The following is a 14,586-nucleotide window of genomic DNA, read 5'->3' on the forward strand; positions in this document are numbered from 1 at the left end:
CCGCGGATTAGTCATCGAGATCGGAACAATGAATACCGCTGAGCGGAGGTTAAATTTACCAGTAGTAGCAGACCCTCAGATTGAGCTTGAGTGTGGTCATAATCATTTAGCATTGAACCAACTCTCTTGGATGTTGGCATAGGAGCGGTAACACTTTTCACCAAAAACTGCGGGGGATGAAGCCAATAGAAGGACAGCGATGATCGATTGTGAAAGCATTTTTAGAAGTTTGCTTGAGGGTGAAATTAAGGGGATGATGTTTCGATGAATCGATGTGTGCGGTGATGCAAAAGTGAGATTATTCTGGTGAGGAGATTCGAAATGAAGGACGATAGTGAATGGCAAAAGTGTAAGTAACGGTGCGTTATAAAAATACTTCAGAGAGATGGATGAAAATGGGGGGGAACAAATCGACCCGAGGATGCGGTCTATGTAAGGGGAATGAAAAAGGTACTGCAGACGTGGAAAAGCTACATGCAGGAAAGGAACGGCAGTAAAAAAGGGGGGCAGAAGTCGGGTTGCATTTGCGCCTGCGACAAACGTGCTAGATTGAAACTGCTCAATACAGAATGCTTAACGCAATCACGACTTCATATCACAAGAGCGCGCCAAGTTCAGTCTCGAGATATATAGCCTCGAATTTGTTATACTTGGCGTATATAGTCTTGAGTTTGAAGTCCTGTCTGATTTGACGAATATAGCGTTCCAGGGCGTTGGAGGTGCAAAATCCAGCACACACAAATGAAAAAGCAGCTATGGAAATAATTAAAGTGAAAGAGATTGCATCACGTACAATTGGGTCTCTAGGACGAACGAAAGGAGTTGAAGCGGTAAACAGTCTAGCGAGAGGAAATTATAGCACGTTAAGTCACCAAAAGCGTCTTAGGACGGAGGGCTGAGTTTATATATGCCTCTTTTTCTACAATTGTTACATATGAGTATGAGTATGTATCTTGAGACTTGAGCTCCTTTCTCAAAAATCCAATGGGTTTCCTGTGATCCGCAGAGTTTGCTCGCCTATCTACTTTGCTGCATTGGACAGGCAGTTCATAGATTAGAGTTCCCAACGCGGTCAATCTGACGGGAGTCTCCCAACGCGAAGTCACACTGGTCCAAACGGCTGGACTTGGGGGTGACTTGATGGTGCAGCCCGAAGCTGAGCAAAGAGACAGATAGAGTTGAAATTCAGGCTCAAACAGGGGAGACGAGTAGGAAGTTTGAGTATCGGATCCCAGTTTGTGTGCGCTGGTCGTATAAAGGTGTGACCGATATTACGAAAGGGTACAGAAGATACGTATTCTGATGTACCGTGACGTTGATGAGATGGGAGCTCGATGAGGTGATGAGACATGCCAGAAGGAGAGATATTCAAGCGATATGACCACTTACAGAGCACAGGAGATAAATGCGTATGGGATGATGTATGCGGCTGGTACATAGGAATGACAAGCAAGAAAAGAGTGAAAAGGATTAGATGATGAAGACCAGTGAAGATGAGGAATGCAAAAATGGAAGAACTGAGAATCGGATGAATATATGCAGAGCAAGAGAGGGCAGGCCATTCATTTCTTCACAAAAAGGCGTGAGAGTGAAAAGTGGGGAGCAAAAGAAGGCACCAGAAGGGCTCTTACCGTAGATACAGACTCGGTACACAGATATGTAGCAGCTGAGTTGAGTTGAGTTGTGGGTCGTCAAGTAAAGGCGGTGATAGGAGATGACTCTTGATGATGCTATATCGAAATACGAGTGGAGATATGGAAATGTTGTGATTCTTCAAGGCTGACTTGATATATAGGTGGTTGGATGAGAACAAGGAAACTCTTTGGGTCTGTGCTGCGATGTAGGATGTGGTGGATGATGTCACTGGGACAAGCAGTGCTGACTATGTTTTATACAATTCTACGGCCATGACGAGCACCCGAGAGAGATGTGACTTCATCCTCGTTTGTGTTGTTTGCGCAGTCTGTCTGTTTGTTTGGAATAAAGTAGAGTAGGTTGAACGCAATGATCGGCTCAGATAGGTTCAGATCGGATGTTGAATGGAATCGGAAGGTGCTCAAGTGTGCTCCTTTAGTTCCATCATCATGACTTCCTTCGATTTGATCAGCTTTGATCCACTCGTTAAAATTGTGAATCGTCTTGTGCTCGAGTGTGAGTTGATGAAGTATGGTAAACAGAACATCAAAATATAGTCCTCAGCAGATCAGTCTTGCTTCGATTTGGTATGTATTTATCAAAGACCATCACAACTATCACAACAGATCGCTTGATCTGCAGCAAGCTCATTACTGCTTCAAGACCACCTTCAAGACACACAAACCAATATGTATGTAGCTTGTCCAGCTTTTCCCTCACTTTGATTGAACCCATGAAACGTAGGCTTGGCATGTAGGATCTGAATTGGCGAAACTTCATATGAGCTCTCTTCACACGCCAAATGAAATGTCAAACAGAGCAAAACAACATGATAGGGACGAGGCGTAATTTGACCAGACTCTCGCTCACTACTGCAGGTTTTCCACCTTTGAAGCAGCTCTTGACTTTGGGATCTGCCTGGATCTGCGGATTGAATCATTTCATAGCGAGCGAGTAACATACTACAGGATTCTGATACCATCTATGATCTTTGAGATGTCCGATGAATGACACCTCGACCTGAATGCTGAGCTTGTGATCATTTTGAAGCTGCAATTGTTTCCCTCTAACTCACATATCATTGATCACTCCTCAATTTACAATCCTCTCACCAAAAACCTCTCCATCTCAATCAACAGCATGGAAGGAGCCAGTTTACTATTTTAGCCGTATGTACTTTCTATCAGGTCTCCAGCTTTGGTTGGGTAACTCAACCCTTATGCTGGCCTGGTGGTAAATCTATCAAGTTGAAGAATCTGGTGAAATTCTCCAATACATGCATAAGATCCAATAAGGGTTGGGCAAAAAACCTACCCACCAGTTTCTGGATTGCCCAAAAAACAATTGAGTAGGCTTTGTAGATGGTCAATTGGAGTCCACACTTCAATTGACTTTGGGTGTCTTATGATAATTGTTCTAATTTAATCTTTTCTCTAGGTACAGTATGGCATATAGCAGAACCAAAGTACAACCAGCAGGCATTTTATAATGACCACAAGTAATTCCATAGTCTCAAAGATCAGGCCATGGTGACACCCAAGGGAGTGGGATTTTGATCATCTTGTACCTTTTGGTAACAGCTAACAACTCATTTGGTTGATATTCTAGTGGCATTACAGCATATTTGACAGAGGTGTACATTGGGTCACACCAACACAGCAATCCTGAGGATGTCAGGCTCGAGTGTGGTCTCAGAAGGCAATGTAAAAGGCTTTGGGGAACACCAAATGATGCTTTATGGTGACCAAGGTTACCAGAACTCTGCAGTGATGCTGTCACTGTATTGAGTTTTCCATCTTGGAGAGGACAAAGCAAGGTTTAATTGGATCATGGCAGGTGTTTGTGTAGCAGTCAAACACAAGTTTAGTTGGCTGAAGGATATTTTCTGCATGACACAGTATAAAGGTATGCCCTCTTATATGTGGATTGGAAGCCTGGAAGAGTTGTAAGACTAGATCAATTTTTGGTTTTGCACATCAGAAAACCTACAACTTTAAAGCTCATTGTTTTATCACTGCACTGTGATACTGAATAACTTGTTGATCTGTTGTGGTCAAGGTCCACTAGGGGATGTTGCATCACCACCAACATCAGAGGTTTATTTGAGTGACCATTGTATTGTGCCTCCAGTTGATGTTTTATCTGAACAGTGATTTATTTATTAATATTCTTAGATCCCGATCCACCTCCCAAAATCTCTGTACCCTGTTGTAATGGCAGGGCTTCAGAGATTTGGGATGGTGATCAACCAGGACCTCTCTGCTTCCCACTTACAACTCAACAAAGTGTAGCTATGGGTAGAATCAAGCAATGCCAAATCTATCCTTCCTCTGGCTCCTCTATTCATACTTTTCTGTGGCCCCTATCCATGATTTATTCTTTCCAAAAGCCTTCTTTGCAAGGCTGTTTTTCTCTCCTGCTTTCTTTGAAGCATTGATCATCAATAGTTCATAAGATGCTCCTTGAAAATGAGAAGAAAGCTTGTGCTTCCTTCAAAAGCAACAATTGCTGAAAGAAGCACAATTTCTGGACCAGCTGAAAGTTATCCTCCCTGTCCACTTTTCCAAAAGCTCTCTGAACCCAACCATGCCTCAATCAATGGAAATCCATTTGTTGGAAATGCTACAAGAAAGACCCTGATTCAAAAAAACCCATGTTGTCCACAAAAGCACTTCTTGATCAATTTAAATGCAACAACTAAAATTAGATTCATTGTACAAATAATGATATCTGCTTTTTACCCCCTTACTTACATTCAAATGATAAGCTATTTGTCTGAAATGACCACAAGAGAGAGCTGCATAATTCAAAAGCCCCCCATGCTGTCTGCAAAAGCACTTCTTACGCCAGGTAAATGGAACAAACAACATTGGATTCATTGTAAGAATGATGATATCTGCTTTTCACTGCCTTACTCACATTAACTTTCACTGATGAATGTTATCCCATTTTCCTAGAAACAGCACTTTCTATAAAAGCCACAATATGCTTTTCAAATGCTACTAGACATCTGGGATAGTATCTGATGAAAAAAGCACCATTTATACCAAGTATACTATCCCTCTTCTCCCTTTCCTACATATGTCCTCCTTAAACAAGTCAACCATCTCCCAACCCTCCACCAGCCCACACCTTCAGTTACATCTCATCTCACCCACTCAAGTCATAACGACCTCACTCAAGCCATGAGATCTCAAGTTATACCACCCTTAACGGCTGGTGTCTTACCTACGTCCCTTCAATCAACCCCATCAACACAACATTTGCCTCAAGTTTGATTGAGACAAGAATATCTCTGTGAGTCATATTATGATCCTTGTGTGCAATTTTTTTGTTCAGGTATATCCCAAGCTCACATTCCATTTTTCAAACCACCCAATCAGCACAACACTCACATGGTCTATGCAAGTTGAATCAAAACCCCACAAACAAATCAAACCTCAACAATTGGACTTCCTTCTCTAAAATCTTACTAAACTCATATCAATAATAATATCAATAATTAATCTACATAACATATCAAACTTTAAAAATGATATAAGATTCATATTCAAAACAAAAATTCACCACTTAAAGGCTTCATCCCTCATTTTACCTCCCACTTCCTCCACCTCACCCTCTCCCACCCTATCATCTTCAACTTCCTTCCCCCAAAGCTTGCCACCTAGAGACACAACCTGATCTGATTGGTCTGCTTGAGACTCTTCTTCGAGAGTGGTTAGTTTATTAATGTTCTTCTCTTATGAGTTTTCTGTACTGTTTCCTTTGCTGTGTCTGAACCTTCACCTTCATATATCCCCCTTTGTTAATACCAAGTACCAACTTCAAGTGTCAGTGAGATACATAGTTCTATATTACAGCTATTCATGATCCTCTTTCTTGGGTGCTTAGGATAGATCACCCATCATGTACAAATTATATTGAGAAATGTGGTGTGACATGTGTGAATGGATATTTGCTATGGTTGAATGTCATCAAAGACTGGATAATTGGCAGAAAGTCTTCAAAGAGTACTTTTCTTGCATGGTTCAGCCTTTTGAGGCTTCAGGGGCAGTATTGAGATTTCGGTATTGCTGGCTCACTGTGCATGACTCCTGGTCTACTTTCCTTGTGTTTTCAAAGTATCTTTCTATCAGTTTATGATTAGATTCTGTAAATTGGCTGTTGAAAATTAAATGACAACACATTTCCAACTGGTTTCAAAAGATATAGAAAGAAAGCCTTGATGTGCAACTTGCAGGAAGTCTACCCACGAAGTTTCTATGTGATAGCAATTTGGTCCGGAAAGTGTTCTATAATGTATAACCAGTCATCAAAGTCAAAAAATGTGACATTGATGAAAAGAATGAAAGGCAAACCAAGGGGCGGGCAGAAGATGTACGTGAAATTCTCTATATAATCATTGTGAATATGTATACAACTTAACTTGAGCCACAGAAACATTGTTGCGAAGAGCAGACAGAAACATATGCGGAGAATTAAATAACAGTAGTGATTGGTAACAAATAGATATGATAATGAAAGCAATAGATAAGAATACTGACTCCTAAACCGATATACATCAAAAGAGGCAACAAGGATATATGTATACAACAAAGTTTGGACACCGGCCTTCTAGACAGAAACTCAAGGTCGAATTGTTAGGGCGGTTTTTCGCACTGCTGCCCACGTCAACATTCGCCCCGTGCATCGCATGTTCATCACATTTTGCCTCCCATTTTCGTCATGCCTTCGCCGCCCCCGGCCTTCTTTGGTGCTCCGCCTGGTGGACCCCCTGCTCCTGCTCCATCGCCGCCCATGCCCTTCTTCGGTGCCCCGCCTGGTGGACCCCCTGCTCCTCCGCCCGGTGAGCCCCCTGCCCCGCCTGATGCACCACCGCCTGATGCACCACCCGCGGCAGGGCCACCTCCATTGAGGAGTTTTGCGGAGAATGAGATTGCTTCTTTCTCATATTGGCTTCCAGGATATTTGAGATGAGGTCCCATTGAACCTCCACAACAGATCATATCACCAGTCAAGCAGACATCCTGTGTCTTAGGACCAAAGTTAGGAGGAAGCTTGATTCCAGTCATTGCGGCAATACTTTTTCCACTTTTCTATTGGATGAAGAGTTGGTGCAAAAGTCTCAGTACATGTTGTTTCCTAACGAATTTCAACTTTGATGGAATCACTCACCGCCGTTCCGGCGTTCCATTGTTTCCCCGCTATCCAATAAGGATTTCCATACAGGACGATTGAAGAGACCAGATCTGCTGGAAAGCCTTGCTTGTTCAATAATTGGGTGATCACCATCGCGCCCTCCGAATATCCGATCAAGACCAACTTCGACGACCCGCATTTGCCCTTCCGATTGGTGATGTATTTCATCGCGTCATTTGCACCTTGCTTAGGTCCATTATTGTAATCCGTAGTAGCTGGATAAACGACTTCATAATTTGATCCACCTGCCACCTGCTTCATTAAACCCTTTATAAAGCCAGCATATCCCGTAGGATTCTTTTGCTTTTCGCCGGTTCCTCTGGCACTATGTGTAGGAATGATTTGAAAGGGAATAAACATCAATGACCTCGACCAAAACACGAGGGAAAAATTGAAAATAAAGCTGACCTGACAATCGCATATTTCCCACATTCTCCTCCCCCACCACCGCCACCACCAGCCGCAGGCGCAGCAGCAGCAGCACCACCACCACCAGCACCTGGAGGTCCACCACCACCTGGCTTCTTTGGAGCATCATCGCCGCCTTTTTTGCCGCCACCTGGGGGGCCACCTCCCCCCATCATTCGAGGTCGAAGGTCTCGGAGTGAAAGATGTGAAGTAGTGGCCGAGATGGTGGAAAGGTTGAGTGACAAACATAACAAAAGGAGGGTACAACGGATTGATGACATGTGGCTGTTTAGTATAGAATGCAAATTCCTTTGACCTGCTTTCGAGCAATTATAACAAGGATTGTGAGTTGGTGGTGTGGAACTTGAAGACCTGATGTGTGAAAGTAAGATTGAAGTGAATTACTGGTGCACAATACTTTTTAAAGAAGTGAGAACGGAAGAAATGATATTAAGCAAAAAAAACTAAATCCTGAGGTAGAAATTGCACAGCAATATATAGAAAAATAAACTCTTGTCAATCGAGACTATAGAAAAGATGCGATAGAGTGCTTCAACGAGCTTCTTAAGCTTTGAGAAATTATGAATTGGATCGCAAGAACATAAATAATTAGCAACACTGGACGTGTTGGAATGCTGGAAGATGATTATGGAATATTAGATAATACGGTAAGGGAAGTGATTAACCAAGCTGGGAAAATTTAAAGGAGGATGAAATGGGTGGAGAGAGTTGTAATTTTGAGACCGGTCAATGAGTCGGTGACTCGAATTGTGATTAAGAATGTATTCTGAGCTCAAAACCTGAAAGCCCATCTCGACAGCTTGGTTGGATGGATCTTCATGAAGACCACCTGCCTCGGATGATCCATAGGCATGTCGAGTAGAACCAGACATTCAAAAATGTTAGCTGTACCACGGCGTTCTAAGACTCACCGTGATCCTAACAAAATTCATATCAAGTAGGACTGGTTTTTGCCACGCCGCTTTCATCAAAAGCCATTGCATTGCCGTCAAGCGACTACGTGGTCAAACTTAATGATTAACTATCTTACTCGACCACACATCAATTTTTCTTCATGTCAGGATAACAGCTGGTATCTATTTGTTTGGTACGGTGATCGGAAACATCATACACATGTTTGATACCAAAACCGATAACTTCTCCGAATCCTGAAAGAATCAAAAAATTAATCCGCTTCTTAGAACATCACGAGGTGATTTGACACATTCTGAAATACGAAAACTTCTTCCAAGTGCCAACCAACAACTGCTTCGACGGGTAAGATACGTGTGTGTGTGACATAAGAACATTGAGGCAAAAATCGAAGTTTTCGAACCTTTAACCACCATTGTACTGTACATACATCTTGATAGAAAATATCTTGACGGGCAACATTGTCCTCCTCTCACCTGGCTTATCTTATAACAATCGAATTAGCTAATTTTCAACCATGATGGTTGATTGATCACACTCGCTCTATGTATCCTCCTCATTATGGCACTGAAATTGTAAGATCAAATTGAAACGCGAAGACTTCGATTGAAATTGATGTCAGATAAAATGACGTCTTTGGGACGATATTGAGTATTTCCAGCATAACATCTGAAACTGCTTTCAAAAAGCACAAACAAAGTAAACCATGAATTTCTAATCTTTGGTCATCAGTGAAGCATGCGAAATTTGGAAACTTGGTACAAATCATTAAGTTAGGTCAATACGTCTGATTACATAGTAGAAAGACGAGAATCAAGAGGGAAGAGAAAAAATTTAGTGTCAAACTGTTTAACCACTTGGATACGAAGTACAAAGCAACAGGGGGATATAAGGGGAGATGCATGATGACGATGAAGGAGGAGCGTTACAAAGTTGAGAAAGGGGATATTTATGAACGCCATTTGAAATTCTTCGCGTTCACCGTGTTCGCCTCATGCCCCCCATCTTCATTCCACCCATGGCCTTTCCCTCACCAGCGCCTTTACTCGCACCGGCACCGGCGCCTCCACCAGGTGGTTTGGGGGGACCACCACCACCACCACCGGCTGCACCACCACCTGGAGGACCGCCACCACCACCTAGGGCCTTTTTTGGAGGACCTCCCGAATCACCACCGGATGCGCCACCCCCGGGAGGACCACCTGCACCACCTTTCTTTGGAGGACCTCCCGCATCACCACCTGATGCACCGCCCGCGGGAGGACTGCCTCCACTGAGCATTTTGGCGGAGAAGGTCACGGCGTCTTTTTCGTACTGAGTTCCAGGGTATTTAAGATGTGCACCCATTCCTCCTTGACCGGTACAGATGATATCGCCGTTCAGACAGATATCTTGCGTTTTTGGTCCAAAAGCAGGAGGAAGCTTGATTCCAGTGGCAGCGGCTACACCTTTTCCAGATTTCTGTTGAACGAAGAGTAATCAGAAAAAAACTATTGATTGACTTTATCAATGTTGAAGTACTCACAGCTGTTCCAAAATTCCAAGCTTTTCCTGCTTGCCAATAAGGATTACCATACATGATGACTGAAGAGACCGAGGCTGCCGGAAAATCTTGCTTGGCCAATAATTGGACTACTACCATTGCACCCTCTGAGTATCCGAGTAAAACGAGTTTCTGAGAAGGGCATTTTCCTTTTTGCTTTGAGATATATTTCATTGCGTCGGTGGCACCTTGCTTGGGTCCGTTCTGATAATCTGTGGTGGCTGGGTAGACAACTTCGTAATTCACACCACCTGGGGCCGTCTTCAATAGACCCTTTATGAAACCAGCATAACCTGTAGGATTCTTTTGCTTTTCGCCGGTTCCTCTGGCACTATATGTAGTAATTTTTTCAAAGATAATAAATATCAGTGACCTCGACCAAAACACGAGCGAAAAATTGGAAATGAAACTAACCTGACGATCGCATATTTCCCACAACCTCCGCCTGCCGCTTCTCCCGTTGCTCCACCAGCACCACCAGCAGCACCACCCCCTGGAGGGCCACCACCCCCTGGAGCCTTCTTTGGAGGACCTCCCGCATCACCACCTGGAGCCTTCTTTGGGGCACCACCACCACCACCCGCGCCACCACCTGGGGCACCACCACCTCCCATCATTCGAGGTCGAAGGTCTCGAAGTGAAAGATGTGAAGTGGTGGCCAAGATGCTGGAAAGGTTGAAAGACAAGCACAAGAAAAGAAGGGTACTACTAGAGCGAATTGAAAACATGCTGTTTGAGTAAAGGTAGTATTGGAAAGACGGAATACAAATTGCTTTGAACTATTCGGATCAAAAAGTAAAAGTGATTATTTTCGAAGATATTACTTTGGGTTAATGAAAACAAAGATTATAATTGGAGGTAAAGAGATGGTATGGGTAAGGTATACAAAAAGAATTAATACTAAACGTAATCGATATATATTATTATGTTAGTGTGGAAATATGAACAAGATTGAAGGAAAAAGATTATCGAACGACTTTAGGAGACGGAAGGAGATTGGGTAAAAAGTTTTGATGGATTCGATCTTGAATGGCACTCCGTTAAATAGGATATTCAAAACTATAGTTGATTCAGGGCGTCACTCGGCCATTTGGAATTGATTGTAGCAACGTAGCATTTGAAAGATCTTTAGTTCAACCGTTGTTTGTAGTACATACTTTGATAAGAGTTATCGTGAGTGACGCATGAGTATGTCCCCTATAAAAACCAGGCAGGTGGAACACCAAGGACAACACGGCATTCTTAAACTCCAATCTGACATCACTCATATCAGATCTCGATGGTTATTACCACGCCGCTTCAATCAAGGAAGGAAAAAGTCAAAATCTTAGTGACTTCAACTATCCCAATTTATCATCAGCAAGCAGAATGATAAATCTCCTCGATTGTCATTCAAGACAGAGTTTGGGTCTCCACTGATGGTACCTTGAGTACGAATTTCAAGTTTCAAGTCATATTTACCAAGGCCAATGGAATTCAAAAACGTTCACATGTGCTTATATCGCTCCCATCATTTCATCCAATCCCCTATGACATAAAGTCAAAGTTCTTCGCGCCAACTTTGCCATGCTGACATTTTCAAGGCTCCAGTTGTGTGACCTCTCACATATACCCTCGACACCTCGAATTTCAAAATCAACTCTGAGCCAATATTAGATTTATTGAGGCGGCATGGCGCCAAATTGCCTAGTCCTCCCTGAAAATAATTCATAGGTATAAAATTTTCGAAGATGACCCTCACCATACATACTTGCCTCTCCTTGCCTCGGACTATGGTCAACATCTAAGAAGCCATGAGCAGTAGCTCTGGCTTGGAAAAGGGTACTCAAGCCAACCCTTGGCCCTTCTCACTCTCTTGGATCAGTGACTCAGTCTCGGATGTTGCATTCTTTCAGGCCGAAGTCTGAGGACTCCTCTTATTTTCTGACCTCCGTTTAAATTTATACTTAGGTTGACCTTGCCCATGTCTACATAATTTCAGATGAGCCAAAACTGTAGTGGATATATCGTCAACACAGAATTCCAAACTGTCTCAAATAAGAATGATCAAGAGTTGACGATCACATGACACACGTCAATCTGAAGGATCATCAGATCGAGTACAAAGTAGAAAACTTGAAGAATCAAGGCATAAGATAGTGATCATTATGTATCTCAAATACATAAATACATATACACATATATATTGATCCCAAGAACCTAAAACAATGAAAGATACATTCAAGGACAAGTTGCGGTCAAGATTTTATACAAGGGCATCAAGATCCTAGCAAAAAGAGAAATATTTTGTAAGTACATAAACTAGCTTCTCATATAAACAGATAGATACAAACATATCAAATCTAGTTGATAGCCAAGAAAAAAGGACACGAGTATGATAAAGTCAACTATACTCTCACTACAATACCACAACTGGTTAATTGAACTAGATCTTCTCAGTTCAAATCGATTAAAAGATGAGAGTTAAATCTGAGATCGATATGTAAGAAGGGTGTAGATCGGATTTGTAGGATTTTGAAAAAGGTCAAGATGGGTTTTTCTTAAGTAGTTTCGCGTTCACTTCTTTCTGAGATTTTGTCATTTGAATTTATTTTGATACATACTCCTCTTCCAACTTTTACTTGAGTTAAACAAGATCCCCGAGATTGAATGAAGAGATTAAGAATTCGAATTGTTTTGATGAGGGGTGACCACAGAGACATGTGATTTATTTCAAGAACTGGAGATTTATTTGACTTCACGCCAACAGAAGAATTCGAAGAGAGTATATGTAAATTGATTGCTAGCCCGTTTTTGAAGTTTGTGAAATATGAGTCGCTGAGATAAAAGCTTGAAGATGAATCGATAAAGTATGGCGAGAAGGTCCGGCATCACGTATACTTGAAGGATCAGAGTTCAATTCTTTCTTTTCTTTTCGACTGTTGTCATTTAAGATGCGTCAAAGTTTGACCAAGGACTAAGCCTAGCTCGATTTCAGTTTTTCTTCTGTTTGATCACATTCAACTTCGGTTTCAGTTTCTTCAATCTTGCTGTCATTTGGAATATTGTCATCATAATGTGAATAAGTTTGACTTAAAGGACTGAGCCTAGTTTGACGCCCATTTTCATTATGGTTAATCTCTTTCAATTCGATTTTTTGTTTTTTTCTTGGTGGAGGATTTAATGAAATACCAGTTCTTAATTCAATAATACGTCTATGTAATGGTCGAGACCTGATAAATTGGGAAATTTTCAATCCTGATATTAGGCCTTTCAAATTCAATGATGAAGGGATCATAAAACCTACGTTCGAACGATCAATGTAATTTTCTTAAAAGTCAGTCTTGGAGATCAAATTTAGAGATAGTTGGCTTGGAAGCCGAACTATGTAAAAGCTTACCACTGTTGTAACATGCAATTTCCTCTTCAACTTCCGTATCTTCGATTTCAAAAGCTTCGCTTAAATCTACTTCTAGCTGTCAACAGAAAAACTTGTCAAGAGTCAACATAGAGATTTATACAGGGAAGGAGGAGATCAGAAGAGACTTACTTGTTGTGACCAAGATTGTGATTGCGACGGGAAGTCCTCACTGCTGGTAGCAGAATGACTCATCTGAAGTTTCTGTTTCGGTGTCGGTAGTGTTGAATCGTGAAAGCAAGAAATGTCTTCTTCCTCAATTTCCATATCTCCGATTCCAAAAGCTTGGCTTAGATCTACTGGCTAAAAACACGATAACTCAGTGAGAGTCAGTATAGAGACTCATATAGCAGGTTAGAAGCATAGTTGACACTTACTTGTTCTGATAGGGATTGAAATTGTAAAGGGAAGGCTTCTCCGCCAGTAGAAGCAAAGCGTATCATCTGTTTAGTATCGGTCGCGGTTTGGGTGTTGAAATGTGAAAGCAAAAAGGTCACTGAACGGGTATAATAAGCCTTTGAAGGAAGATAATGGATCGATGAAGATGGTTGAAAGGATAATAGAAATTTAAACAGTTAAAGAGTCATCAATGATTTCGATTGTTTTCAATCCGAAGCAAAGGGACTCTGTTTAAACAAACCGTATCTCATCAAATGAAATGAAATCTTGCGCTACTAAACTCACTGAGCCCTTCTTGCGAACACCTTGGCCGCGCCCTCGAATTCCTTGACGATTTAAAATGCACACTCCCTTAAATGCATTTTGAAAAGGTTGTTTTTTTTGACATTCCCCAAGTCCATTCGATCACACAAACTACTCGTATTGATGACTCAAGTTGTAACTAAGGCGATCTGAAGTTGAATGTGACTTTCAGCTTAAAGCTAGAAAACCAGCGATCTTTCGTGAATCGTAGGAAGTATTCTTCAATCCTCTGCCTTGTAAATTGGCTCTCGGTTGACGCCTGAGTCAGGACTTTCATGCAGACTCATCCTGGCTGAACGCCATCGGTACAGAGACATCCCTAAAATCCGCCGGATAACTCACGGCTCGTGAAGTTGTGACTGCCATGTCGCTACGGTCAAAGATAGGCAAGGGATATATCTGTTTGTTTCCCTGAACTGATGTGGTTCTCGTCAGGATAAGGTCCGAAGCATTTGACCCATCGTCTCTCGGAATACTTGAAGTTATCTCTACGATGATTGGTTGACAGAGCTCAATCCAGCCTATAGACTCCTCTCATCAGTCATGAGGGTGCATGTAGTTTTCTCTGACCTACAATGACAAAACAGAGTGAAAAGTTCTCGCAAGACTACACAACTGAAATCAAATCATATCGAATCGTTGGAAAAATATTGAAGATTTCATGCACAGACACAGAAAAGACATCTTATCAATCTCAAGACTGCTATCGAAAAGGATTGACCAATGATCTTATATAGTATGAGACTTCCTTTGCACAAGCTATTGTTGA

At 41.9% G+C, this 14,586-nt stretch overlaps 3 protein-coding genes across 3 annotated transcripts; all 3 read right to left on the minus strand.

The window, feature by feature from the left end:
* Positions 1-6,335: 6,335 nt before the first annotated feature.
* Positions 6,336-7,523, minus strand: MELLADRAFT_91432 (family 5 carbohydrate esterase; the record flags this gene model as incomplete). Its single annotated transcript, XM_007414327.1, has 3 exons — positions 6,336-6,731; positions 6,811-7,159; positions 7,243-7,523. 3 exons carry the CDS (start codon positions 7,521-7,523, stop codon positions 6,336-6,338), a joined length of 1,026 nt encoding a protein of 341 aa, XP_007414389.1.
* Positions 7,524-9,153: 1,630 nt separating this feature from the next.
* MELLADRAFT_91433 (family 5 carbohydrate esterase) lies at positions 9,154-10,446 on the minus strand (the record flags this gene model as incomplete). Its single annotated transcript, XM_007414326.1, has 3 exons — positions 9,154-9,636; positions 9,701-10,049; positions 10,133-10,446. The coding sequence occupies 3 exons, from the start codon at positions 10,444-10,446 to the stop codon at positions 9,154-9,156; spliced, it is 1,146 nt and encodes a 381-aa protein (XP_007414388.1).
* A 2,234-nt stretch (positions 10,447-12,680) lies between these two features.
* On the minus strand, positions 12,681-13,558 carry MELLADRAFT_66400 (uncharacterized protein; the record flags this gene model as incomplete). Its single annotated transcript, XM_007414325.1, has 4 exons — positions 12,681-13,000; positions 13,098-13,173; positions 13,248-13,418; positions 13,493-13,558. The coding sequence occupies 4 exons, from the start codon at positions 13,556-13,558 to the stop codon at positions 12,681-12,683; spliced, it is 633 nt and encodes a 210-aa protein (XP_007414387.1).
* Positions 13,559-14,586: the final 1,028 nt, after the last annotated feature.

The sequence above is a fragment of the Melampsora larici-populina genome (assembly GCF_000204055.1).
Source record: "Melampsora larici-populina 98AG31 unplaced genomic scaffold MELLAscaffold_42, whole genome shotgun sequence".
NCBI lineage: Eukaryota > Fungi > Basidiomycota > Pucciniomycetes > Pucciniales > Melampsoraceae > Melampsora > Melampsora laricis-populina.